At 53.8% G+C, this 27,636-nt stretch overlaps 1 protein-coding gene across 10 annotated transcripts in view; it reads right to left on the bottom strand.

Annotated features, from left to right (window-relative positions):
- Positions 1-27,636, bottom strand: part of TNS1 (tensin 1) — a 190,851-nt gene that overhangs the window by 70,858 nt on the left and 92,357 nt on the right. For 8 of the 10 annotated variants that reach the window (XM_060152144.1, XM_060152138.1, XM_060152140.1 and 5 more), the window contains 12 exons: positions 24,698-24,747; positions 22,064-22,235; positions 19,713-19,763; positions 18,454-18,576; positions 17,984-18,048; positions 16,350-16,433; positions 13,228-13,340; positions 12,741-12,801; positions 12,439-12,514; positions 11,715-11,844; positions 10,360-10,425; positions 9,112-9,228 (listed from right to left, as the gene is read on the bottom strand). In XM_060152144.1, coding sequence (XP_060008127.1) covers positions 9,112-9,228; positions 10,360-10,425; positions 11,715-11,844; positions 12,439-12,514; positions 12,741-12,801; positions 13,228-13,340; positions 16,350-16,433; positions 17,984-18,048; positions 18,454-18,576; positions 19,713-19,763; positions 22,064-22,235; positions 24,698-24,747 — 1,108 coding nt within the window. The other 2 variants (XM_060152148.1, XM_060152146.1) reach the window with 2 other exon arrangements.

The raw sequence follows: 27,636 nt of genomic DNA, 5'->3' as shown, positions 1-27,636 counted from the left end.
TTGTGAATAAATGTTCCTTTAAAGAAGACAGCCAATTAACAAAGATGTTCAACATCATTAATTACTAGGGAAATGCAAATCAAAACCATAATAAAATACCACTTTATACCCACCAGGATGGCTAGAATCCCAAAGATAGAAAATTACAAGCGTTGGTGAGGATGTGGAGATACTGTAATCCTCATACACTGGCTGGTAGGAATGTAAGATGGTGCAGTCACTTTGGAAAACAGTCTGACAGCTCCTCAAATGATTAAATATTGAGTTACTATATGACCCAGCAATTCCACTCATAGGTATCTACCCAAGAGAAATGAAAACATAAGTCCATGCAAAAACTTATACATGAATGCCCATAGCAGCATTCTTCATAATAGCCAAAAAGTGGAAACAGTGCAAATATTCATCCACTGACGTGTGTATAAACAAAATGTGGTATGGCCATACAATAGAATATTACAAAGCAAATCAAAATGAACTATACACACTGCAAACTGGATGAACCCTGAAAACATCACGCTGAGTGAAAGAAGGCCACGAAAGGCCACATACTGTGTAATTCTGTTCACATGAAATATGCAGAACAGACAAATCTATAGAGATAGAAAGTAGACTAGGGCTGGGGGTGGGTAAAGATGTGGCGAGTGACTGCTAATGAGTATGAAGTTTCTTCGAGGGGGGTGATAATGTTCTAAAATTAGATTATGGTGAGGGTTGTACCACCCTAAATATACTAAAACCTACTGAATTCTACTCTTTAAATAGGTGAAGTTATGATAGTAAATTATATCAATGTAATATCACTTCATTATATTATATTGGGAATATATAATATTAGGTATTAAAAAAAATTTTTAAGACAGTGATGGCTGAAAACTGTTCTGTGGCTCTAAACTGCCCCCCACACACACATCCATGTCAAGGGAGTGAAAGGATGAGAAAGTGAGTGATTCTAAGAGGAATCTTGGAGAGAAGAGTGTTGTTTTGCTGCAAGTACCACCTGCCAGGGAGGGGCTTTCCCCTCACCTCGGTGAGTCTGCTCAGCTCAGCTCGAGTCCGCTGGGGCTGGAAAACGTGAGAGACGGGCCTAGCTCAGGCCTGGAAGCCCACACGGTGAGAGGCCAGCCAGGGAACAGAGACAGCGGCTGCGCTGGCCACCTCAGTCCCAAGCTTTGCTGAGCCCAAGGGCGCCTTAGGGCTCCTGCGGGCCAAGGGGAGAGATCCAGCCCAGGGCTGCCTCACATCCTGTCCTAGAGGGCCACCTGGAGGGCTGAAACACCTCCACAGGAGGAGGTGGAGGGAGCGAGGGATGCTCGGGCGAGGAAAGGGTGAGCCTCTGACAGATCTGCAGTCACCCACCCGAAGGAAACGGTGAGACGAGACTCTTGGGGAGTTCAAGGGGGGAGGGGCTCCAAAACATCCACGGAAGTGCTGCAGGAGGAAACAGTCACCCGGAAGCTTCCACTGTCAAAGAGCTCAGATGTCATATCATCCGTGCCTGTGTCTCCACTTAACAGGGGTGCAGGCAAGTCAAAATGTTCCCATCCCTTCTCTCCTTCCTCTCTTCCCATCAGTCAGGGAAACAGAGAGAAAACCTACAGAAACGACCCCCACCCCCTCCCATCCACAGCTGAAGCAAGGTAGGGACAGACAAGGGGGAAGAACTAATTCTGGATGAAGCACCAAGTTCACCAAGTTCACCCTGGGCGTCTTTATTACTGCCCAGAGGCTCTTGTATAACATTACCTGAGTGTGACTAGAAAAGGCACGGGACTCACCCTAATGTCATTCGGGCGCAAGGGAAGCTTTAAAACCACATCCTAACAAGTTCTGCTTGGTCAGCCTAATGGTTACAAAACAGCAGCCACCTATAGGCATTTGGGGAGGAGTAACCAAGAGAACATACACAGGGTAAGAACACAAGGCTAGCTATCATCTAGTCATTACCTTTGTCATCATCTCTGTCATCATTAGAGTTGTAGAGCTGGAAGTCTCCTTGCATATCAACCCCCCTCAATTCACTCATAAGGAAAACTGAGAGCCAGAGAGGGAAAGTAACTTTTCCAAAGTCACACAGCAAGTTGGTGTCAGAGGCAAGTCTCTTGACTTCCAAGAGTGGGGCTCCCAGAACAGAACCAGCTACAGACAGTTCCCAGAGAGTAGAGGGACCAGGGGAATATGGGTTTTTTCTTAAGAAGAGAGGGCTTGTATACATTCAAAAATCACACCTCTATCTTCTTTCCTCCAGCACTTCAATAATAATAATAATAGACACAAATTATTGCCAGCATAGTACACACCAGGCACTTACTTTTCACACTGCACATACGTTACCTCATTGAGCCTTAACAACAGCCCTGGAAGGAAAGTACTGTTATTGTACCGATGTTACAGATGAGGCATCAGAGAGGCAAAGTGACCTGACCAAGGAACACAATTATGAACCACAGAGCTTGGAACCGATCTTCCGATCCTCAATTCCACAGTCTTAATCCCTAGAGTAGACATCAGTCTGTTCAACGGTATTTCTACTTTCTTCCACACACAAATTCCCTGCCCCCTTTGAAACTAAGCATGGATGTGTGACATGTTTGGGCCAATGAAATGTGAGCAGAAGGAGAGTGTGTCATGTCCAGACAGGAGCAGTGTGCAGGTCACAGTGTCCTCTGCCTACTTCAGCAGCAGTGGTGGATGCACCCATGCCATGAAGCCACCATCAGCCTGGAGGAAGTAAGATGAACAAAGACCCCTGTCAATCCACACTGGACAGGCAGCGTGGGCAAGCAATACACTTTTGTTGGTTAAGTCACCGAGAATTTGGGGCTGTTTGTTATGCAGCATAACCAAGCCCCTCCTGACTGATACAGCCACTGAGCAATGCTGCTTCCCACTACAAGCTCAAGAGAGGGAAGCTAAGTCCATCTTAGCTCCTCACAAGTCACAAAAAGGAGTAATGAGCTCAAAGAAATGGAAAGAATTGCTACTCCAACTTCCTCATTTTCCAGGAAATAAAAAAGATCTAAAGAAAAGGAGTTACCAAGGACACCCAAACCCAAATCTCCTGCCTCCCAGGCCAGTGTGTGTCTGAGTCTGTCTGTCTCTCCATGTCTCTCACCTGTTTCTCTCTCCTCACTCTCTGCCTGTTTGTGTGTCTCTCTCCCTTCCTCTTTCCTTTCTCTCAAAAGAAAAAAAAATATCAGAGAATCCTTGGACAAGCCCAGCTCATGAGAAGTTACCACAGGCTAGGGACTCCTGGCTACCATCAGGGAGGCTCTTCTCCAGCTCAGACAAAAGAACATGAAGAGGAGGTGGGTGTCCTACAGAGCTGGAATCTCTCCCCCAAGGAAGGGGATTCCTCTCCTCACAGAGCCTGAGGGTGAGAGGCTTGGGCACAAAACCAAGCCTCCTTGTCACCAGCCCCTGGCTCTGACGGGGCTGCCCACACAAACAAAAGAAGGGCTGCCGGGCATCCTGCAGGGGTGGTTATTAGTCCCCTTGCCATCTTCAGCCAGGCCAGCAGACTTGTCATTTCTCCCTTCATTACTCCTTTTGGCTCTGAGCAATCTGCTGCTTTATCCAGCCTCAGCCCCTATTCCCCCGTCCTCTTTTAAGCCTTGAGAAACTCTAATCAACTCAGTGTCCAAGGAGGTTGGGGAAAGGTGGAGGGGGGGGAGTGGGTGGGCAATGAGATAATTCAGGCCTGGTCAACCTGTGGGCTTCTCAGAATCGGAAGGCAGCCCACACCCCCTTGGTCTCGCACTTGCTTCCGGGAAGGCTTGCCCTGGAACACTCTGGAGAAATTTGGAGACAGCTCCGTGCAGCATAGGCAAAAACACAGCCCTGCTCCCACCCACAGGGAGCTGGGATCTGGGCACAGGGCTTCATTACTCAGGCCAAAGAGCTAATGGGAGGCTGTGAAATGTGGTACCAGCCAGAGCGCTGAGCTGGCAGGCTCCAGACCAAACTGGAGAGAGGCAGAGAGGCGGAGTCTGGTGGGGGGCCAGACTGTTCTCCCCTCCACCCACCCTGGACCTTCTCTTACTCCTCACTCAGGACCAAGACTCCAGGCATCCAACTACAGGCAACCCAGAAAACTCCTTCCTGGGTGTCATGGGCTGAATTGTGTCCCCACTCCCAAAATTCATATGCTGAAGTCCTAACCCCCAGTACCTCAGAATGTGACTGTACTTGGAGATAGGGCCTTTAAAGAGGCGCTTAAGTTAAAATTAGGTCATAAGGGTCGGCCCTAATCCAATATGACTGATGTCCTTAAGGGAAGAGGAGGTGAGGACGCAGACACACACAGAGGGAAAACCATGTGAAGACACAAAGAGGAGACGGCCGTCAACAAGCCAAGGAGCGAGGCCTCAGGAGAAACCAACCCTGCCCACACCTTGATCTCAGACTTCTGGCCTCCAGAGCTGTGAGAAAATAAATGTCTATTGTTTACGGCAAACAGTCCGTGGTACTTTGCAGTGGCCACCCAAGCAGACGATGACATCAGTCTGTTCGTCATCAGGCTCATGACGGGGTTCTGTTCCCAAAGTAAGGAGTCCCCAAAACGACAGGCACTCATCCTATGCTCCCCGGCCACCTGTCCCAAGGCCTGGAAACTTCTCTGCTCAGAAGGTTCTTCATTGGATTCTTCATCACCTCCCCCTCCTTCTGGCTTAAGTGCAAGGGAGCCAAACTGGTCCCGAGCAGCATGGTCACCGCAGCCTAGGCCCACCACGCAGAGGCACACTCTCCTTCTGTTTCTGACTCGACTTCCTGGCCCCATCCTCCAGGGAAATGGGCCACCCTGTGGGGCAGTGAGCATCCCGTCATCTAAGGTGAGGAGCCAGGGGCGGGAGGGATTTGCAGCTGACACCTGAATGCACACGCCAGCCTTACTCTGATCTCCTGACCCCGGGCTAGAGCGCTGACCTCCCTACATGCGGTATGGTCATCACGTAATGGGGCTGCAATAGGGTGAGCTGAGATCATGAAAGGAGGGTTCCACTTGTAGGGATGTCCCCCTCTTTGACAGGTCCCTTCCCCTCTCGAGCCTCAGTTTCCTCTCTACAGAAGGAGGGTGTGAGATGGGCTCTGTGATCTGGGGGGGGCCGGCCTGCAGAGATCAGAAGTCCCCACATGTTTTCTTCCTTCATTTTGCTGCTGAGATTGACGGGGGACACCCTGAAGGGAAGGAAGAGCATGCTGAGTGCCACGGGTCTGCACGCCTTCAACTGGAAACCTGCACGAGGGTTCAGAGGGTAGGGATGCAGGCAGTGAGGAAGGGGTTAAACACAGAGCAATTCCTGACATGGAGGGTAAAGTCAGGGTCACCTGGAGGGCTTCCCGGAGGAACGGAGCTCTGACCCCAGCACCGACCGCCTCTCACTTCAGGGAGAGCTGAGGTGGGGCCCAGGCCAGAGATGACCTTTGCCCCAAGAGCTGGGCTCGGTGCCCCCCCCCACCACTCTGAGTCACCCGGTGGACTCCAGAGGGACTAGGCCACTCCTCCTAAACCCGCCCCTGGTGGGCCTGAAATAGCAGAGGCGGGCAGCTTCCAGAAATGGCCTCACCTCACCTCCAACACACCACCCTGTCCGTATTTTGAGAGGCCAGCCCCTCACCAGAGGCAGTCCTGCGTGAGCCGCCCCTCCTGTGTATGGGAGGGGGGGGCGGGGACAGGGGGACATCAGGGATGTGCCTCAGCTGTTCCCGGCACCGCAGCCCTGCTGGGTACCTGGCACAGGGTACTGCACTCCATGCCTCACCGCGTATAAGCCCCCCGCCCATACTGAGAGGCAGGGCAGGGGAGATCTGGACTGTCCAGTGGTGAGAAGTGGGGGGCAGAGCGAGCAGACCCTCACCCAAGCTCAGCGGGACCCAGGTACTGCCACAGGACCAGACACCCAGGACAGACCCTTGGGGACGACGGCCAGCTGAGGACGCTATAGCAGTTAGCACCAGGGTTCCGCATCAGATCCGCTCTTTACTAGCGAGGCTACCTTGGGCAGGTCACTTAACCCCTCTGTGCCCCAGTCCCCCATCCAGGCATAATAACAGTGCCCACCTCACAATGTGGCTGCAAGTGTTAGATGAGATGGAGGCTATCAAGTTCTTGGCATCGTAACCGGCGCGTGGCAAAGCCCGAGCTGGCTCCCAAGGCCAAGGGGCCTCCTCCCGAGCCCTGTCAGCAGACCCCTGAGATCGTGGTCACTACCAACGTGACAGAGACTCACGAGGGAACACAGCAGGCAGCCCCTCTGCAGCTCCCGCTCCCCGAAAGGTGCTCGAAATGATTTGTCAACCAAACCCCCATGTTACAACAGAGTCAACGGAGGCCCCAAGAGGATGGCATCTTGGCGGAGGATTTGAACCCGGACAGTTTGGCTCCAGAGGCCACAGTCCTAACCACAGGACAAACTACCTCTCATGAAAATTGCTACAGTAACCCAATCACGTGAGTACCGTCACCATCCCGTTTGCAGGTAAGGAAATGAAGACGACAGGAAGGCGTGATCATTTGACCAAGGGCACACAGCTGCAGACGGGAGACTCCACAGTGTGGACCAGGCAGTTGGGCTCTAAAGCACACGTGCTCGAGCGCTCTAGCACCTCAGGGTCATCCTGCCTCTCCTGGTCCAGGGCCTCCCCGGACACCGCATTGCAGCCCACAAGGCCATCCCCCAGCCCGAGCGCAGCTCCAGCAAATGGCCAAACCACCGCCCAGGCTCCAGCGTGGGCCATCTCCTGAGCACCCCAGAGTCTTGGGGGTTAGGGGCCCTTATCCCAGCTAGCACGTGTGGAAACTGGAGCACAGTGACTTGCACGCAACTAGGGGAACAGACAGAGGCCTTGGGCTTCCCTCTCATGAACCAGAGAATTAGCCAGAAGAAAATGCATTTACCTCTGGGCCCCAGAATCTAGAGCCTTTTAGAAGTGCTCCAGCCAGGAGAAGCAGGGTGAGGATAACATCACCGCTCCTGCCCCGGGGCCACCCCACTGACTCTCCTGTCCCTGTGGGGGATGCAGCCCAGTGACAGTGGGGAGTACACAGCGGGACAGGCTGTGTCTGCCCGGGTGACCGCTCCAGCCGCCCAGCTCCGGGCCCGGGCCAGCCAGCAAGGGAAGAGGACGGCAGGGCTGTGAGCTGCTGCCTTCCCTTCCCACCCTTGGGCGCAGGGCCAGTGTCTCAGCCTCCAGACAGGAGCCCCTCTGTCCCTACGGGACGAGCTGACCTTTAACTGGCCAAAAGATCCTACTGGTTCCATTCCTCTGCCTGGGAGAGCAGATCGGAGGAGAGAGGAGGGCGGGCAAGGGGGAGGGAGAGGAGCCCAGGGCCCCCCTCTCCTCTTCCTTCCTCCCCCTTCCCTGCCTCTGGTCCCAGCCTCCTGATCAGTCCGCCTGCTTCCTTCCCTCACGGCTGACTGTGTCCCAAGCCCCATCCTTCCCGCAGCCCCTCCTTTCCCCTTAATTGTTTTACCTTTTGTTTGCCTAGCACTTTATAGTTTACTAAATGTTTTTACATTTATCATCGCATTGAATCCACACCAGGGAGAGATGGAGAGACATTGAAAATTCCTTCCAATTGCCAAGTGTTCTTGTTAAAAATGCAAACATCCCCAGAACGATGAAGAATTAGGCTGGCAGCCACCGGTACCTCAGGACTGATGCATTTCATCCTCTGCCTTCTCCCCAGCTCCAGGGCACAAGGGGATGTGGCTGGAGCAGGAAGAGGAGCGCTTTGGCGGGGGCGGGGGGGGGGGCAGCCTCAGCACAGTAGGGAGGGCCCCGGTGGAGTGTCTAGGCCCCCGGAGGGGTGGGGGAGAAGTGCGGGAACTAGGCAGGGAGAGGACAAACTTGCACCACTGCAACACTGCACATGAACTTCTCCCATAAAACCCTAAATTCTAGCCTAAGCATCGCCCTCATCCCACCCCCTCTGAACTGCATCGCTCATCTGGTGTCTCTAAGGTCAGAGGGAGAATCTTTATGCAGGAAAAGGCCTAAAAGACTTTCAGCATGGAGTCAACAAATCCAAAACCTTGGAGGCGGAGTCCAGGGTGAGGGTCCCTGGTCTACCTAATCCAGCTCTGCCACATGGCCCAGGGTCCCCACCCCAGGACAAGCTTCAGCTGGGAGGAGAAGCACAGAGGCTGGGTGCTGGTGTCCTTGAAAGGACATATCCTGGCCATGGGAGTAAATCAAGAGATGCCTCCTTCTGGGCCGGGGGGCGGACGCAGGTCTCAGTTACCCAGGCTGAAAACTGATGGGGGATGGGCCAACGGTCCTGAGGTCCTCCTAGCTTCCACATTCCGTGATCCTGGGACCAAATCAGGGTAACAAGCCTGTGGCCAAACTCCAGACAGGGCGTCTCAAGAGTTCCTGAGCTCCAGACATGCTCATTCTCAGAGGCCCCGCCCTGCATCCCATCACACATACTCAAATGGACCACATAAATCAACAGAACGCATATATAACTCTCAGGAGTTGAACCGAGTTGTGGATGACCATTTGACATTATGTTAGGTTTCGTTGCTAAATTAAACAAATATTCATTTCAATTCTGCTGCTTTCTTTTCAAATTCTGGAGCCGACCAGTTTGCTTCCAGCTCACAAACATTTTCATTGGCTGTTGATGAAAGCTTGTGGATCCTAAATGCTGTGTCTACCTTCCCAGTGCTCTGACCCCAGAGAACTCGGGCAGGGAGCCTGGAGAAATCCAACAACGGGGTTAAAAGAAACCTAACAAACGCTGTGTTTTAAGCACAGGAGGGTATCTCAAGCTCCACGCAAGGCCACTTCCTGCAAGGAGCCCTCCCAGACCACTCCAGCTCTCGAGAATCCATCCCCTGCCAATCTCAGAGCACTCACTGCCTATGGGACTCATTCGGCTTGTACGGCTTGTACGGCTGTTTTGCTTCATTCTTCAGCTCATTCCTGTTTTGTTTTATCTTCCCCCCACTGAACTGTGAGCTCTCAGAGGTGCTTTGGACCTCTCCTCTGCACCTCCCCTCCCTCTGAACCCAGTACGGTGTCATAGCAAACCGAGACAGCCGAGGCCCTGTGAGCAGGGGCTGTGCAGCCCCAGAGGGGCTGGAAGCCACTGGTCCCACCTACCCTCCATGCCATCATCTTGATGCCCATTGACGTTGTCATAGGAATCCCAGCGGATGAGGGGGTCGGAGGTGTTATAGTCCACGGACACGCTCGGCCCGTTCTCCAGGTGTTCCATGCCTTAGAAAATGGGAAAGGCGGAGACGACCGTGAAGAGAAAGAAAAAACCGATCAGCAGCTGGAAAAACAGAGGAAACCAACAAGTTCCCTAAGGATGCTCCCTAAGGGACTTCTCATGTTCTTGACCATGGCGAGGCAGGACCACTCGCTTAAGTTGGATGGAGAACCCAGGAGTCTGGTTTCTTGCATTCTTGAAAAGGTTCACACCAGGTCATAAGGGTAAATGAGGACAGCAGCACTGAGCAACAAAGACCCTTTAGAAAAAAGCTGGGGGACCCTCTGGCTGGGTGGCTGCCTCTTTCTCTTCTGTGTCCCAGGGAGCCCTGGGGCAGTGCCAAGAGTCCAGAGAGTCTGGCCCTGGAGTCAGGGGGAAGTGCAGGAGAGGCCTGTGAAGGGCTGCACGGGGTCACGGACAGCAGGCAAAAATCACAGCCTTGACGTTGAGAGGACACAGGTCATCCCAGCCATCCCCCTGCCCTTCCACTTAAGATGCTTGCCACTGCAGGCAGAAATCTGAGGAGAGAGGCAGAATCTCTCCTACACATCCAGAGAAGGCCCAGGATGCAAGTCAGGCCTTCTGGGTGAGTTACCGTCCTGACCCAGCAGTCCTTTCTTTAGTCTGCCCAGAGTCCCTCTGCTGTAACCTGACTTCACCTCTTCCTATTCTGTTCCCAAATAAGATGAAGAACAACTGGTCTCCACATATAACCAGTCTAACGGCTTAAAGGCTATTATTAAATTGGCCTTCTCATCTTCAGGTTGAATCACCTCAGTTCTCATAAATACTTATCGTCCATCCAGCACCTTTGAGAGTCCCCTTGGCCACTCCCTCTATCCACCATAGCCTTCAGTCTCTGAATATAATAGGATGATGACCTAATGGGGCCAGAATAGTTTATCCAACCCAGCGCCTCTCTGTCTACTTTTTTATTTTTATTATCCAGAGATTAAGTCACTGGTTCATGTTTAGCTGGGGGTCCACTATGATACCCAGATCTTTTACTGCTGGCCTGACTCTCAACCACAGGTAACTTGATATTTGTAGAGCAGATCAGTGGGAAAATGGTTGAGGTCGGGCAGGGCAGAGTGGAGGGAAGGGAATGAATCAATGGATTCTAACTTGGCATTTACCTTGAATTTTCTCTGGTCCATAGGAAAACACAAATTCAACTTTGCCATATTCTGGAAATCGATCATCTGAAAAAAGGAAAAGGAAAAACAAAAATGGGCAACTGATTCCCAAAAGAGGACTCCACAAAAAGTTTTCTTCTAGAAGAGTTTAAAGTAATACATGTATACATGGTTGATAATATAATAAGTAGTACACATAATGCCATTAAGTCTCCTACCCACCTAGCCCTGTCTTACCTGTCTGAGGTAACCATTTCTTAGCATTTCTATTTCTTGTTCTACGAGCAGTCACCTCTAAGACCCTAAATAATAACCACAGTTTTTATGCCACTATTTCTAGATATATCAGTTTCAAATAATCTTCACTGATTCACCACTATGAAGATGAACAATTTGGATCACTTATAGTATTCCCACCTCCCTTCTTAAACCTGGTTTATTATTATTATTACTATGACTACTGTTATCATTATTAGTTCACCCTTCTGATTACCTCTGAAACTTTCAATATGATGGTTAAGCCTCTATTTCTTGATCTGTCCATTTCCGATGGTGCCCTGATTCCCTCCATGTAGGAGGAGGAAGTTTGGGCCCCGCCCTTCTCCCACCTCTCCGCAACTCTACGTTTATTTTGTCAGCTAGTCTCTTACTTTCTTTGTTAAGACTGATGACATTTACATTCTCTTCTGCAATTATAACGGCATCTTCTGCTTTTGCTCTCCTGGCTCCGGTACAGGGAAAGCTCATCATAGAAACATCCTTCTCCTGCATGAGCCAGACCACACTGGGGGATCAGGCCTCTCCTCCTCAGAGCCCCAGCCCCACGCTCTGATCTCTGCCTGAGCCCAATCTGCACACAGATCACCATCCACTGCTTGCAGGAAGGGAAGTTACAGCAGGGGTGGTGTCGGCTCCCTGGAGCACCCATCATGCCTGTGTATATCTCCATCACTGCAAGCATCACTTCATAGTATCATGTCTGTTTGTGCCTTTCTCCCATAAGACTGGGAGCTCCCTGAGGGTAGGGCCTGACGTCTTTCTCTTTGTATCACCAGGGTCTAGCGCATGCCTGGCACATACAGACACACAGTGATGCTGGTGGATTTATACATGGACAGATGGATGGATGAGTGGATGGGTGGATGGATGTGGACACGTCCTGAGCCTGAATGTAATACAGATAAAACCTTAAACAGATCGAGGAAAGAAGCAAAGGGAGACAGCTCCCGGAACACCTCCCTTCCCGTGGGAAAACGGCCACCCTTCACTGCTGCCACAGCCCCTCCATTATTGCTCTCCTATCCTGTGGCCTAATTATTCCTTGCTAGGTCTGCCTCTCTACTCAGCGAGCCCACCTTTGAAGGCATCATCGAGGTCCTCCTTCCCAAAGACAACCCCCAGGTCATGGATGGCGCAGGTATGGAACTGCACGCGGAAGATGACGTCTCGGGCTGGGCTCCGGAACTTCTTGTGGTAACACTTCAGCTGGGTGGGAAAGACAGCAGAGCCCATCAGGGGCCGAAGGTGGAAAGTTAGTCCCAAGGGGCCTCCTTATCAGCTCCACGACTAAGCCCCAAACCCAGTGAGGAAAAGGTCACCAACCCCAAACAGGATCTCAGAGCTCTCTGCAGAAACTTCCAGAACAGCAGAGAGTTGACAGCCAGCCTTGCCCTGTGGGGACAAAGCTATCCTCCCAAGAAGTTCCTGTACACCAGTCAGAATGGGCAACGTAGGAGTGGATTTCAATCACAGGAGGAAGGAGTGAAGTTAGAATTGAGGGAGTCCTTGTCACCAGCAGGAAGCCCGGAGGTAACAGCTCACACAGAGATGTATGTCCCTGGAGATACTCCAGAACAAGGGGCAAGCCCGGGGGGAAGGCACATCCGACACTGAGGCAGGGGATGGACAAGGACCGTCAAGGTTGGAAGGCCTTGCAGGGGCCCTGAGAGCCAACGACCCCAAGGCTGGTGGCCCACCAGGAGGGACGCTCTTGTCCAGAGAGGCAGAAGGGGAGGAGGAAGAGAAAAGGAAGAAAAATTCAACGGCGGTGCGGGGGCTTGAGACAGAGGGGCAACTTACCAAGATGTCTCCCTTCAAGAGCAGCCCAGGCTCGATGGTGATGCAGATGCTGGTCTGGCTGTCTCCCTGGACGTTGCTATGGGAGCGAGGCAGGCAGAGGGACAGAGGGCTGCTGAGGCGGCCGGGCAGTGCACTTTCTCCCAGCTGCCCCTCTGCCAGGGGGCTATTGTGAAAGCTCGCTGACCCATCCCTCAGCCCTACCCTAGAAGTCCTCCTAGAAAAGGTCCTAGGCAGCCCCCAACCCCGGCCCCCAGCCCCCAGTCCTCAGCCTTGGACCTCCGGCATCCCTGTGGAATACCTACTAGATACCAGAAGTGTAAACAGGTTGCATGGCCTGGTAGATCCGGAGAAATGGCCGACACCCTGTAAGGGAGGGGCGCTATTAGCCAAGACAGCAGAAACAGCGGGAGGAGGAAGGGGGAGAGGAGAGATGAAGGAAGGAAGGATCGGCCAGGAGGAGGAAAGGGAAGAAAGGGGGAAAGGGAAGGAGGAAAAAAGGAAGGAGAAATGGAAAAAGAAAGAGGAAGAAATGCTAACTTTTCATTTCAAAGGCATTTTGAGTTTACAAAAACACTACACCGTCCAGCGTCACCTGCCCACAGGCACTGCCAGTATCCAACCCATTTTGCAAATGAATCAACTGGGGCTCAGAGAAATAGGAAGTGGTACAGTTGAGACTCCAAGCCTAAGACTGCAGCTAGCCCGTATTTTTACCCCCCAAGGCTGCCTCCTAAGACAAAGAGATGGAAGACAGGAGGGGAATGGAAGCTAGAGGGCTCGGGCAAGTACCTCCTTTAGACTCAAAGTTGGGGATGCCGTGCATGATCACGTGGTGCAGAAACAAGGGCTTGTTGTTCATTTTGATGGAGCCAGAGAGCAGGCCGCTGAAATAATGCACGTACCTGGAGCAGGGAGAAGGGCAGCTTCAGCCAGGGAGGCCTCTGCTGGAGCAGAGCCATTCTGTTCTCTTTTCCCCCGGCATATTGCCCTAGGTTACCCTGCCAACATCCCCCCCCCCCGCACCAACCCCCAGGCCTCCTGGCAGGTGGGGTCTCCACCCTTGCTGCCGGTAGCCCCAGGAACGCGAACAGGTACTACTACATCTGGAGCGGCATCCAGCCAAACCTCCCACTTGGGGTTCTCTGGCGCCTCCTGGTGGTCAATGTGGCCATCTCTTTCCTGCTTCACTGCCGGCCCAGGAATCTCCTGCTGGACCAAATGCCCTCCCACACATCCCTGACAGGCATCATTTAGCTGTTCACTACCGCACAAGGCAGGGTGATCAACCAACAGACAGCTCTGACAGCCTCACACCGAGCCCAAACCAACCTTGCATCTGTACCCACAGGCCCCAGTTCTGCTCCCACAAGACCCACCAGCCACGTGACAATCCAGCAAATAGTAAGAGCTTAGTAATTCTGGTCCTTCGTTTTTTTATATCACGCTGAAGGGTACAAAATTCCTCTGTACCATATTTGATATTAGAGGATATCTAACTTCCACTAAGTATTCCTATCTCTAGGGTCAACATGCCCCAATTCCCTTAACAAAGATCTCGTTGGAAGAACGGAAGGAATAAGCCATCCCCACTCCTTCTAGAAGAGAGGGAAAATTATGTCCAGAAAGGGTCATCAGCCTCCCAAAGGCACACTGCAAGAGCACACAAAGGTGGGAGGAGAGCAGGTGGGAGGAGAAGGGAAGCAGTCTCACTCCAGTGCATCTACTAGGAGAGGCCAATCCTTTTGGTTGGTGTGTCCTCCTTTTCTGACTGGCCAGAGGACACCAAGCTGGGTCAGCTGGACCAATCAGAATGCATTCTGATTTGAGGCCGGTGAGACCAGAACGCTCACAACCATGACAATGGTCCCGTCCCGTCTTTTGGCTCCTTGGCCCACCTCCAGGCCTGTGGGCCTCTGTCCCTGGGCTGGGGTGGGGCCACCTTGGACTCTCCCAGCAAGATAATCTGATGGGCAGCACGAGCTCCTATTCAGGCCCCTGCCCAGCCCCCAGCCCCGTTGCTCAAACCGGAAACCTGGAATGGCGGGTTCCTATCAGATCTTCTGATCGTGCCAACAGGATGTGTCTGTGTGCTGGGGACAATGAGCCCGGGGTGGGGTGACAATGAATGGGGGAGCTGCAGGCAAAGCCCCTCCCTCCCTCTCTCCCTGCCCTCCTCTCCTCCAGCTGCTCCAATCCCTGCAAGCGACACTGACAAGAAGGCGGGAAAGTGGCAAGGAATGCCACTTTCCCAGCAGCTGCACTTCCACATTTGGGCACAGACAGAATTACCCACCCGTGAGCAGATGCAGTTGCAGATACGAGCTGCACGGCAGATACAGATAATGTAAACACGGACACACACACACACACACACACACACACACACACACACACACACACCGATGGCATGCTACGTAAGCACACATTGAGCACGGTGGAATCCCTGAACAATCCTGGTCCTGAGAGGTAACACTAATCCCCATTCTCCAGGCTTTCCGCTTCAGAAATGTGGCAGCTCTGCCCTCTCTCTCCAAGCCACATTGTGCCGTCGCAACAGCGTGCTCCTCTATTTGAACCTCTTATCTTTCCAGGTCAAGGGCCGGACTCGTGACCAAGGCCACCAGCCACAGGTAGCAACTCAGGATCTTAAATAATACTTCTTTCCTCCCTGAGACTTCTTCCCTGGGAAGACTCTCACTGACCCACAGCTGCTGTGTCTGGCAGCCTGGTCAGAATTTTCTGCACATAAAGACATTCCGTTTCTGATCTCTGACCCAGAGGCTGGCTACCAGCTGTGCTGTCCCAGTTGTAAGGCGCTGGTTGCCAGAGGACTCATTCACTTCTGCCTGGGCTTCCTGCTACAATGGTGGAAACAGTCCCCGGTGGTGCCGGCACATTCTAGCCAGGCAAGGTAGGGGTGACGGGGTGTGAGTTGGGGACCCCCGGCATGGAGAGGCTGAAAAGCTCCAGGATCTGTAGCTAGGGGGTCCTGCTTGCCCAGTCAGTGTTCCGAAGGGAGAGAAAAGTCAGTGAGACATTTTGGCCTTTATACTTGATGTTCCCTCTACCTGGACCCTTTACCCCAGACCTTTACTTAGATGTTTCCTTCTCCCTTCTCAGACCTCACCTCACATGTCATCTTCTCAGAAAGGTCAGCACACTGGAATCAGCCCCTCACGTTCGCCCCTGTCATTCTCTAGCCCGTCGTGTTCTGGTTTGGTTTTTTCCCCATCAAAGCACTTACCACTGTCTGAAATGACCTTGAAGGTTTATTTACTTGTGTAATGTCCATCTTTCCCAATACCATGTCAGCTCACTAAGGGCAAAAGACTCTGTCCTGTCCAACTAGATACCTCCAGCACTTGGAACATACTAGAGTACCTAAAATTTCCCAAATGAATGAAGGAATCCATCCCTGTCCTGATTCCTGCCTGGGCTGTTGGGGACCACATGGGTGAGAGACCGTTGTAAAATTTTAAAGCTCTCACAGCAGAAGGTGACCCTTATCACGAACATCTGTGACCTCCTCAGGGCAGGTGGCAGTGACATCAACCTCCTGTAGACCCATCAAAACACGGAAGCAGCCCTGTTGCCAGGACCAAGAAAGGCACTGCCTTCTTATACAAGCTGCCTTCTTGTACCTCCCCCACTGCTGCCCCTGCTGCTCTCCGGCACCAGCCTCAGGAGCCAACTGCCATGCCCCACTGTGAGCACACACAGCTGCTCACGGCTTCACCCATGTCCCTGAGCTCCCACCCCTGCAGGCTGGCACCTGAACATGCATGCTTGGTACACTCCCACCATGGGTACACGAGGCTAGTTCCCACGTACAGCGAGCACGCACACACACGCACACACACGCACACGCACTCGAACACACATGCACTGGGCCGAGAGCCCTGGAGACCTACCTCCTCTGGGATGGCTGGCCAATGGGTACAATCTTATCCTCGTAGAACCGCTTCATTGCAAAGCGGTCCAGGGCCTGGTCGGCACTGTGGGGAGAGACAGTTGGTCAGAGGAGTCAACCTCCACGAGTCCCTTGTCCACCCAGCCCTGCAGAGCCCTCTGGCCACTCTGTCCTGAGATGCCTTCAGGAAAGGACTGCCCCAGCATCTCTCCATCCTGTGTGCTGCACTACTCAGCACAAGGGCCTTGGAGCCAGGCAGCCTGGGAGCCCATCTCAAGTTCATCACTGACTTAGTAGCCCTGCAACTTGCGGCAGGTTACTTAACCTTCCTGGACTTGATTTTTCTTTCCTGTCAAATGAGGTGATAACCGTGCCTTCCTTGAAGGCTGTTGTGGCAATTGAGTGAGATGACATCTATAAAGAGCTTGGCACATGTGGGCACACAGTAGGTGCACAGGAAATGTTGACCATTATGCAAAGATTAAGCTGGGTCAGGTTTCTTAAAGTCATAAAACTACCGGCCTATTGCAAGCCCTTCATAGAGCATTCTACCCATCCTCAAAGAGATCATTTTTAAAGAGACAGATCACATAAGCTTCTCCATTCTTGACTCTCCAACGAGGTCCCATCCCTCTCAGAATCAACCCCAAAGTCCTTATCAAGGGTACAAGGCCCCCGGGCTCTGCCTCCTCCCAGCTTCACTTCCCACTCTTCATCCCCTCACTCACTCGGCTCTCCAAACACGCCAGCCCCTCGAATTCCCACTGCTGGTCTTTGTCCTTCCCTCTTCTCTGCCTGGAAGGTCTCCTGCCACCACCCACCCCACCCCCTCACAGACTGTATAAGACTCAGTTCTTCCCCCCTCTCGCCACTTAATTCTGCTCAAATATCACCTCCTCAAGAGGCCTCCTTTCCCCACCGTCTTGCTCTAGTCTCCGTCCTTCAAAGTACTCATCACTTGCTCTTACTGATGTGTTTGTTTACTCATTTCACATTCATGAGGGCAGTGGCCTGGCTTTGCCCACTGCTCTACTTCCAGCACCTAGAGCCGCCTGCACAGTGGAGGTCCCATAACTGTCGTCAAATGACTAAATGAGTGGAGGAATTCCTCTGCCTTTCTGAAAATCCAAATCAGAATGGGAATCATCCATTGGTTGTTTCCTATTCTGGATGCAAAACACCTAAGTGGGAAGATGCCCCTGCTGGCCAGAAGCAGGGGAAGAGATGAGAAACCTTCCAGATGGCTCTGCTGGACCCAGATGTGATCCAGTATTTCTTTGTGACTCCCTCTCTGCTCACTCAGGTAAACAGAAGGCAGTTGGGCAAAGAAAAGTGGCCCCAAGAAGCTGACTGGACGGGGTGTCCATCCATGGGCCTGCCTCCCACGGCTGCCCCTCCCCAGGGCCCCAGACAGAGGGATGGTGTCTCCTCTCTCCTGCTCTGTCCAGGGGCCCCTGTCCCAGAGCTGAGGGCAGGGACATTCTCCTTTCCAGGGGCTCCTCCCCCTGTCCTCAGCACCTCTCACCTCCTCTGCCCTTATCCTCCAACCCCAAGGGAGGGAGAGGCCTTGGGTGGGTGGGGGAAGGGGGCTCTGCTGTCAATATTCAGAGAATGGGAGGCTCGGGGCTCTCTTACCTGGCAGAAATGTTGCTGTAGTGCATGTAAGCCGCGATCACAACACCTATCCTGCCTCGGTTTCCCTGAAAAAGCCCCGAAACACAAAAGCCTTTACTTCTAAGGCTGGCCCTCCTGCCCCAGAGCAAGGCGGGCAGGGGCTGCAGAGAGGGGCGGGTTCTCAGGGAGAATCGGAGGAGGGAGGAAGCGGATGGGGGGTGAGTCTCAAAAAGAAGAAACACAGCTGATCGTCCACCACACCTGAGTGACCCACGGGCTGGTACCTCCACTTCCTGGGGGTGCACCCCAGACAGAATCGATTATCCCCAAGAAGGAGAGTACACACAAAAACAAACTTGCACGCTCACACAATCCAGTGATACGGGCAGGTGCATACACTCATCCAAGAATATATCCGTGCATGGGCATGAACACGCGCACACACACACACACACACACACACACAGACATTCTGCAGCCCCCGCTCTGACCTTGTTGTGTAAAACGACAACATTGTGGGGATCTGCGTTGAGCCAAGTGTCCATGGCCTTGCAGACACTGCAGATCTTCTCCAGGGCTGGGGTGTGGAGGTCGGGCCAGCCAAATTCCAGTACCTGTGGCCCAAGCCATGAGTGAGAAGCGGCAGAAGTCCAGAGAGTCAACGGGCGGGGGGGTAGGGAGGTGCCCACACATGCCACGCGCCAGCCCCACAGCGATGCCACCAGCAGCGGGGCCTCAGTTCCTGCCCTGCACATCAACACTCTGGAAGGCAGGGGTGTGGAGGCAAAGGACACTGACCCAGGCCTACAGACCCTGGGTTCTGACACTGGCTCCCTGTGGGCCTCAGGCCAGCCACAGCCCCTTCACCAGCCCCCGTTTCTGATTGTGCATAAAGCAGAGGCTTAGAGCTGATGGCCCCAGGTCCCTTCCGTATGACTGTGACCTTAAAATGTGCTGGGAGCCTCCAGCATTGTGCCCCAGCTCTCCTCCCACAGATAACCCTGAGATCTGGCTCAGGGAGGAAGAAGGAAAGGTGAAGCCTGTTCACGGCTCTTTTCCAGGCCCTGGACACACAAACCATCAAGTTTTCAGGCCAGCCGAAGGAGGCCTGAGCAAGACAGAGAGCAGATCTGAAGAGCAGTCATCAGGCTCCTTCAAACCTTTCCTAACTCACAAAACTTTAAAGTAAAAGAAAATCTGTGCTCGGAAGGGCCCAGAGAGCACATCTAATCCAGCCCGTCCACTTTCAGAGGTGGAAACTGAGGCCCAGAGAAGTCTGCCACCTGCTCAAGGTCACACAGCGACGGGCACCATAATCCAGGGGCCGGAGCAGATGGGCACGCAAAGCCCACACACAGCACACTGAACAGCAAGTGAAAGAAAGTTGGCTATAGGAGGGTCTACGGTGGTGACTCCCAGCTGGTTTAAATCCAGAATACTTTTCAATAAGACTCAAAATCTCACAGCTCCAGCCCCACCCCAGACACTCTGTGTGCACCACAGGTGGCAGACCTTGGTGGAAATCACTGTACTGAGCTTTGCTTTCTGTAATTCGTATTACAGAAACAATAAATATATTATTTTCTATTTTCCAAATAGAAGATGGCACTGTAAGTCTGAACAGGCTTTGCAAACTGTCATAGCACTTTCCCCCAAGATTCTAATGTGGGAACCTCAGAGGAAGGGAGCCCCCCGTTCCCTCTTCCAGGCAGGGAGAATCCCTCCCCACCCCAAACAGCCATGGACTCACCTTGGCGTGGAGCTTCGTGATGTCAGGTCTCCGCTCAGAGAGGTTGAAAAGCTAGAAGGAGGAAAAGGAAGAGATTGTGAGAAGGTTGGCCCTTTCTCTCTCTCTCTCTCTCTCTCTCTTCCCTGCTGGAAACTCTACCTACATGACCATACATGGAGTCCTACCAGATACACACGGATGGACAGGAACTCAACTACAGGTTCTCAGGATAAAGAGGGAGACAGAAACAAGTATGTACATGCCCAGCCACTCCCCTGGATGAGCGGACATCCTGAACTGAAGATGAGAAGGGGACAGAACCTGTCTCAGGTCCCACATGCCACCCCCAAGGTGGGCATCTCTCCACACTGAATGGAAATTCAGTAGTGTCAAACGATAAGCATTTGGCCATCTCTGGTTTCCTCTTCACATGTCGACTTCAGAAGCTCACCGCACGAAGATGTAACTGCTCCGTGGTCGGACGCCCTCCATAGGAGGGTGCAAACTGTGCTGGGTCAGCCCTCTCAGACCCCTGACACCCCTCTTCCAGAAGACACCCCCCAACACCTGACCACATCCCACAGGAATCCCCCAACCTCTGGATTCCCTTCTCCACCTCTGAAAGAGGTGTGCAGAACTCCCCACATCCACCTCATGGTCTGGGAAACTCAAGACCCCTGTGATGTCGCCTGGGGAGAGAAGAGGACTGCAGGGTCTGGAAAGGGCAGGATGCAGCAAAAACCCAAGGAATCCTGGGCTCCTGAAATAGGGCAGGATCTTAGCTTCTGGTCCACTCTTGAGGCCGTAAAGGAACACACTTTATGCCATTAGCAATGGCTAACACTTCAGCGTTACAGTGTCCACAGCCTGCCAGGCCGCACTAAGGACTTTACATCTACCACCTGCCTTAATTCTCTCCACAACCATAGAGGTAAGTAGACCCATTTTACAGATGGGGATCCTAAGGCTTAATGAGGCTAAGTGCCAAGATCAGATAGTTGGTGAGAGCACAGCAGCATTCCAACCCAGAACATTCTGACGTTTAATGCCAGACTCTTAACAACGCCCAACATAGCTGACGGATGGGTCTCCGTAGAGGGCTGAATGGTATCCCACAAAAATTCACATCGACGCGGAACTTCAGAATGTGACTTTATTTGGAAATAGGTCCTTTGCTGATGTAAGTAGTCAAGGATCTGGAGATGAGATCATCCTGGATTCAGGGTGGGCCCCAAATCCAATGACTGGTGTCCTTATAAGAAGAGGAGAGGCCACACGGACACAGGAAAGAAGGAAGGTCACATGATGACAGAAGTAGAGACTAGAGCAAGGCTACTGCAAGCCAAGGAGGCACTAGACTGCCGGGAGCCACCAGAAGACAGGAAGAGGCAAGGCAGGACTCTCCCCTGCGGGATTTGGAGAGAGCATGGCCCCACCGACACCTTGATTTGGACTTCTAGCTTCCAGACGGTGAAAAAATTAATTTTGTTGTTTTAAGCCACCTAATTTGTGGTAATTTGTTACAGCAGCCCTAGGGACCTAATACAGCCCCTACACCCCACCTGTGCTCAGACCTCCCAGGGCAGCCCCTCATGATGGTCTGTCCAATCTGTGGGTCCAGGCCACAAGTACCTCCCTGTAAAGCAGGACTGAGCGCTCCTATGAGGCCAGGATAGATCCAATCCCCCAGGGCAGCCCTTCTGACGTTAGAGACCATGGTGGGGGGTGGAGGGGACTTCCTCCACACTGGTTAGGAGATCCTCCTGTGCCAGGTATGATCCCGGTGTCAGCAACACCAGGTCTCTCAAGACACACTCTGCCACAACTCTGCCCTAAGACTGCTCAGCAGCACAGACAGTATGACACCTCTGCCACTTCCTGACTCTGTGACCTTAGACAAACACCCCACCTCTCTGTGTTCTCGAAAAACCTGCTTCCTAGGACTGTCGTGGTGTTAAATATGTGAAAAGGAGTTAGAACAGGGCCTGGCTTATCACCAGGGCTCAATAACATGAGCTTTCACCGTTATTCTCTCCTCCTGGTCAACACACGTACGTACACCCACATGCACATGCGCGTACCCACACGTACACACAAACATACAAACCACACACACATACATGGACAAGAGCAAGCACGCGCGCGCGCGCGCACACACACACACACACACACACACACACACACACACACACACGACTTGGCTCCAGATGCTGCATCCCAGCTGCAGAGACACTCCTTAGGGCCAAGGGCAGGTGCAGGGAGAGAAGAGGCAGAGCTGGCTCAGGGGCAGGTGGGACAAGACACCAGCAGGAGGAGGTGGCAAGCGGAAAGGACGGGGCACTGAGCCAGCGGGCAAGGGGCCCCATCCTCACCAGGTAGTTGCCTCCATGTTTGGACTTGAGCATCTGGGCCACCTCACGGAGGTTGCTCCGGAAGTTCTCCTCATTGGCTGTGCTGGGGAAGGAGACGGCGATGATCCTCTCAGTGACATACACCAGGTCCAGCTCACAGCTGTCCTCCGCGGCCCGGCTCACACTCATGTTTCTGGGGAGACAGTAGGCAGAGGCAGGTCCTGATCAGAATCCAGGCCCCCAGGACAAGGTCCAGGGGTCTAAACCCCCTACACACTATACGTGGCCCCCAAATCTAACCCAGGGGGCTTGGCTGCCCCCTGACCCAGAGCCAAAGCCAGAGCCTTCCCCCGGCAAGGCCAATGCAGCCCACAAGCCCAGTCTGGGAGCGCTGGGGATAACAGAGCTGGGCAGGAGCTGGCAAGGATCTCAGGCCATTTCAGAGCCAAAGAGCGATGACACCAATCCTAGGTGCGCATCAATCCTGTCGGCATGGCCTTCAACCTGTGATCCCAGAGGTCAGAGGTCAGAGCCAGGGCCGGAACCAGCCAGGGCCCGGGAGTCCAGCTCAGCCTCCTAATATAGGGTGGCCGCCTGGTCTGGCAGAAGTTTCTCGAAGGATCCCCGGACGGCTCCGGAAGAGGAAGGAGAGCCTGAACTGGGTCCTCTCACATCCTGGAGCTAGCCTTCTGCTGCCCTCCCCTTGCTCTGAGCTGTGGAGTGGGCGGGGAGGCCCCTCAGGAGCAGGGGCAGCTCAGGTGACATGCTCACCTGGGCTCCAGGTAAGCCAGACCACAGCACACATTCCAGCCCTCCCCAGAGGCAGGACAGCTCCTGCCCTTTTTCCCTGGCTCTCTCCCCACCTCTGGCAGCTCCCACTGCCCCGCAGGGCTGCTTCCTACCAGTGACCTCCCTGATTTCTAAGGGCTCAGGAAGCAGAGGGGGCTGCTGCAGCGGCAGGTGATCCCCAGACATCCCAGTGCCACCTGAGCTCCTCAGAGAGGTGGGGAGCCCCCTGGGCTGGGCACCGGGTGAGGGGAGGTGGGTTCTCACACCTTTACACCTCACCCAACTGCTCTTCCAAAGGAGGGTCCAGGGTGCCCATTGGGGAGCTGATGGGAAGGGGAAATGGGTCTCAGGACACTGGCATTCCATTCTGAGGCCCACCTGTAGTTTCTGGGGTCACCTCACACCCTCCCCTTCTTACCCCATCATCCCAGCCTCCTAGGGTCCTGCTTCCCTTCTCTACCCAAGGTGGGCAACTCACAGTTCATGTTGATAACCCTTCACTTCTGTGGGGTAAAGTTGGGACTGGAGGGGCAGCGGGAGGAATACCATGGGGTGTTTCAAAGTGATGGGGTGACATGGGGGTACAGCCCCGGGACACCAAGAAACCGGACAGAATACAGATCTCCACCACGGTTAGCTCCGAGCCCAACTGTGTAGACGGGGCTTGGAAACAGGAGAGCCAAGGGTGACATACAGCTTCTCTGTGGTGGCAATGACAGGGACCAAGCGGCAGAGGGGCCAGTGCGCTGGGAGCCCACTTTGAATTTGGCCTCTGAGTCCGGGTCTTTCCCTGTCCTGCAGCCTTTGGGGGTGGGGCTCCTACTCAAGGCAGAACAGCACCACCACCTGGACAACCTCAGCATCGCACTCTGCACCCACCCAACCCAAGGTGATTCTCATCTGTAGGGGACGAGGGGATACTCTAAAGGACCCCGCCAGTCTCTGTGGACAGCTGGCAGCTGGACTACAACCCACCCACACCAGACCCTCTCTGACTGGTGGTCCATATCCCTGGGGCCAGATTCTTACTCATCTCAGGAGCCTCAGGGGCGAGGGGGGAGTCAGAGAAGGAAGGGCCCAAGCCAAAAAACCAGAGAACCTGGACCCAGGGAAAAGAGACTCTGGGGCTTCCCTGGTGGTGCAGTGGTTGAGAGTCCGCCTGCCGATGCAGGGGACGTGGGCTCGTGCCCCGGTCCGGGAAGATCCAAAATGCCGCGGAGTGCCTGGGCCCGTGAGCCATGGCCGCTGAGCCTGCGTGTCCGGAGCCTGTGCTCCGCACGGGAGAGGCCACAACAGTGAGAGGCCCGCGTACCGCAAAAAAAAAAAAAAAAAGAGAGACTCTGGATGAGCAAAGTCCCCTGTGCATCCCCTTCCCCCAGCCCCCACCGGCTCAGCCAGATAGAGAACCTTCCTTTTATAAACGACCCTCCAACAACAGAAACCTCTGCCTGTGGAGAAGAACGGGATCTAGCACAGGCACCAGCACCAGCCGGTCCTGAATGCAAACCCAGTGCTGCCTCTTAGTGGTTGTGTGACCTTTCACGAATCGCCTCACCTCCCTGAGACTCAGTTTCTTCATCTGCAAAATGGGAATAAAATACTTACCTTGCAGGGTTGTTGCAAGGAGTAGATGAGATCATGCAGGTAAATGAAGAATCCAGCTCAAGGACTGGCTTCAAGCTAAAACTTTGGAGTTTCCCACTGGCATCTACCTGCATCCTCTCTCTGTGGCTTCCACGTCCGCCCGTGCTCCCTATCACGTGCTTTGTGACTTTGGTCTTGGAGACCCAGAGGCATGACTTGCTGGGAACACCCACAGTGACCTCACTGCCTGCACCCACTGCGTCCCCCATAGCCCAGGCATACCTGATGGGCTGGGGATGGGGCTGGACACTTGGCGTGACTCTGGTGGAGCTCTGGGAAAGAGAGGAGAGAAGCAGCGTTAGGGCGGTGGCCGGCTGGATGGCAGGAGGACAGCAGAGAGCTGTCCACGCGAGCTGTCAGGGCCACGGGGAAACACAGATTCCCTTCTCCTGCCTCTGCCAACATTCCAGCCCAGGCACCCTAAAGCCCAGCAACACAGCAACTCAAAGCCAAAAGCGATCAATGCCAATCCCACATGAGCGCGCCAGTGTGCCTGCGAGCCCCCAAGGGGAAGGGCTCTCTTTCCCTGGGCGAGGGAGAAATCCCAAATGCTGAGAAATGCACCACGCCTGGGCTGTTGCCATGTGGCTGAGTACACACTCAATAAAAGTCACTAAACCGATGGAAACGCATTTCACCTGGATTCGCTGGACGTCAGAATCGTGACCCCAAGTGGAGGATAGAGGTGGCAACCATGAAAGACGGAAAGATGAGAGCATCGGCCCCGCTCTGTCCAGCTCTGAACATTTCTCCTCTGACCACCAGCTGCCCACATTCCCCTCCTTTAAAGCAGCAACACCGGCTCATTCAACCAAGTTTTGAGACAAGAAGCAGCCAGGCACGGTGTGCACCACCCAGGGCTAGGCAGCAAATCATGCTCCTAAGGACCCACTGTCCATTGTCTGTTACCCCCCTCACCCATTCCCATCTCCAGGGTTGTCGACTTGTACAAAATTAGGCAAATGGACCCAAGTCGGTGTCCAAAACATCCCAGGGCAACCCAACAGCACGGTGACGAAAGTGCAGGATCAGAGTCCCACAGCATCCTGCCGGGCAGCCTTGCAGTACTTAACGCTCTGAGCCTCCATAATGTCACCAGTGAGATGGAACAATCCTTACGGTATTGCTTGAAGATTAAAGGGAATTATGCACATAAGGCGCTTACACGCTCTCACCATTATTACATCAAGTACAATTAAAAGGGCAGTTAGCGATACAGCCAAACATTCACGCCTGCAGTAAAGCAAAACCCTGCGTCACCAGCTGCCACCATCCTTTCAGCTGTCTCGCTCGACGCAGAACCGGACGTCCAACCTGCACACTCCCAGGCCCAGCCAGAGCCCTCTGAGCCCACTGGCACCGTCCAAACGTCCCTGAGCCTCCCCAAAACCGGCCTTTCCTGACCACCAAGTTGCATCTACCTCTTGGAGGAGACGGAACCACAATCCACCAAGGAGAGGAGAAACAGATGACCAGCAAGATTCACCTCAGATTTCGGGCTGGACCACTGGGGTCCCAAGAAGAGGAGCCCCCTTCAGCCCTCTCCAGGCCCCGCAGCGCCTACGAGGCAGGGGTGGGTGGGCTCTGAGGCCCAGCTCCCAGCTGAGCCCAAAGTCAGGGCAGCCCCGCTAAGAGGAGGACCCTCCACCCAGCCTCCCGCAAGAAGGCTGCGGCCAGAGTCCCCTCTGCCTGGGCCGCCGCCCAGCTCTGAACAGCTCAGCCTTGGAGGCAGCAGGAGGAGGAAACAGCCAAGGGGGGCTGTCAGGGTGGAAAGTTTCTCTGTCTCCCCAGCTCTCCTGGCCCTGAGGACTTGGGTTTGCATGAGTCAGGCTTGGGGAGCTGGGGGGTGCGAAGGCGGGGGCAGTAAGGAGGGGTTGAGTTGTGTTTGGTTTTCAAGACCCGAACCAGGCTGTTCCAAAACTACCCACTCAGAGGAACGCAGAAACCCAACACTTCATCCGTCTCCGTTCCGCTGGTCCCTCATGAGGAGCCGCTGAACCTCCCCAGGCCCTAGGCCCTGCTCCAGGCCCCAGGGCCACCCTGCTATAAATAGCCCCTCGGGTTCCATCCACTGCTGACCCACAGCCATGTTTGGAGGAGGCTGCCACCGCTGCTTCTAACAACTGGAAGCCACAACCGTAGCCAAGGCTGGAGGTGTGGCCAGGAACACGGGGCCAGGCCCAGGGAGCTCAGAGAGACAATGGGATATTGAGACGGGCTTGGCAGGGGGACCGCGGAGCCGAGGGGAGCCAGGGGAGCTGCCATGGGCACAGGGGCGAGAGGCATGGACAGGGCAGGAGAGCCAGCTCCCGCTCGCTTCTCCACCCCCCCTCCCCAATGTTACAACACTCCACATTCCTCAGCCTCCCCACCCCAAAAAACCAGGAAAGATAAATAAAAACTTGGCCCCAGCAGAGTCTGGCCATACTGCCTCCAGAGGTGATAAGACAAAGTCCAAGCCGGCTCTGCTCCGCCAGGCTTGTGGGGTGGGGGTGGGGGAAGGGGTGGCAGGGGAGGAAACTGCCCTGGACAGTGACCCCAGCCCAGAGGACAGGGACGAACAGCTGGACAGTCATCCCCTGATGAATCACTGGGCTGCCCTCTAACTGACAGTGCTTCCTGTTTTCTGCAAAGTTTGGGGGCATGTGACACTCACTGGCAGAAAGCAGACGTGCACAGGTAACACGTCTGAGGGTTGGTGGAAAGAGTCACAAGGAGAACCGGAGAACCAGAAATGGGTCGGGGGGAGGGGGCGGAGCATGTGAGCAACACAACTTAACGCTCTGGGAAACACAGTGACCTCCCACATGCAGGGCTAGAGACGGGGCACCTTCGCCAGCTGCCTAATCACACAGGCCGTTTTCAAGAGGGAGGCTGTCCTCTCTGCTCCCCAACGTCACGTGCATTCTCTCATTCAGTGAACTTCACTGAGGGCCACCGGCTGTGCGTGAGTTCCCTGACCTCAGAGAGCTTACATTCTACGAAGGAAGATACTCATCCACGAAGCCAGTGTAAGAAGCAGTCGCTTGGTCTCACTGACCAATCTGTAAAATGGGTACAGCACAGTCTCGTGTGATATACCTGCTCCACTTAGAGCCTCCAGGAAAAACTACCAGAGGGCTTTACAAAGAGTACTCTAAACGCTTTATTTTATAAAGAAA

This window comes from Lagenorhynchus albirostris, chromosome 6 (genome assembly GCF_949774975.1).
Source record: "Lagenorhynchus albirostris chromosome 6, mLagAlb1.1, whole genome shotgun sequence".
NCBI lineage: Eukaryota > Metazoa > Chordata > Mammalia > Artiodactyla > Delphinidae > Lagenorhynchus > Lagenorhynchus albirostris.
The sequence above is the reverse complement of the archived record's forward strand: the minus strand, read 5'-3'. Positions and strand labels throughout refer to the sequence as shown.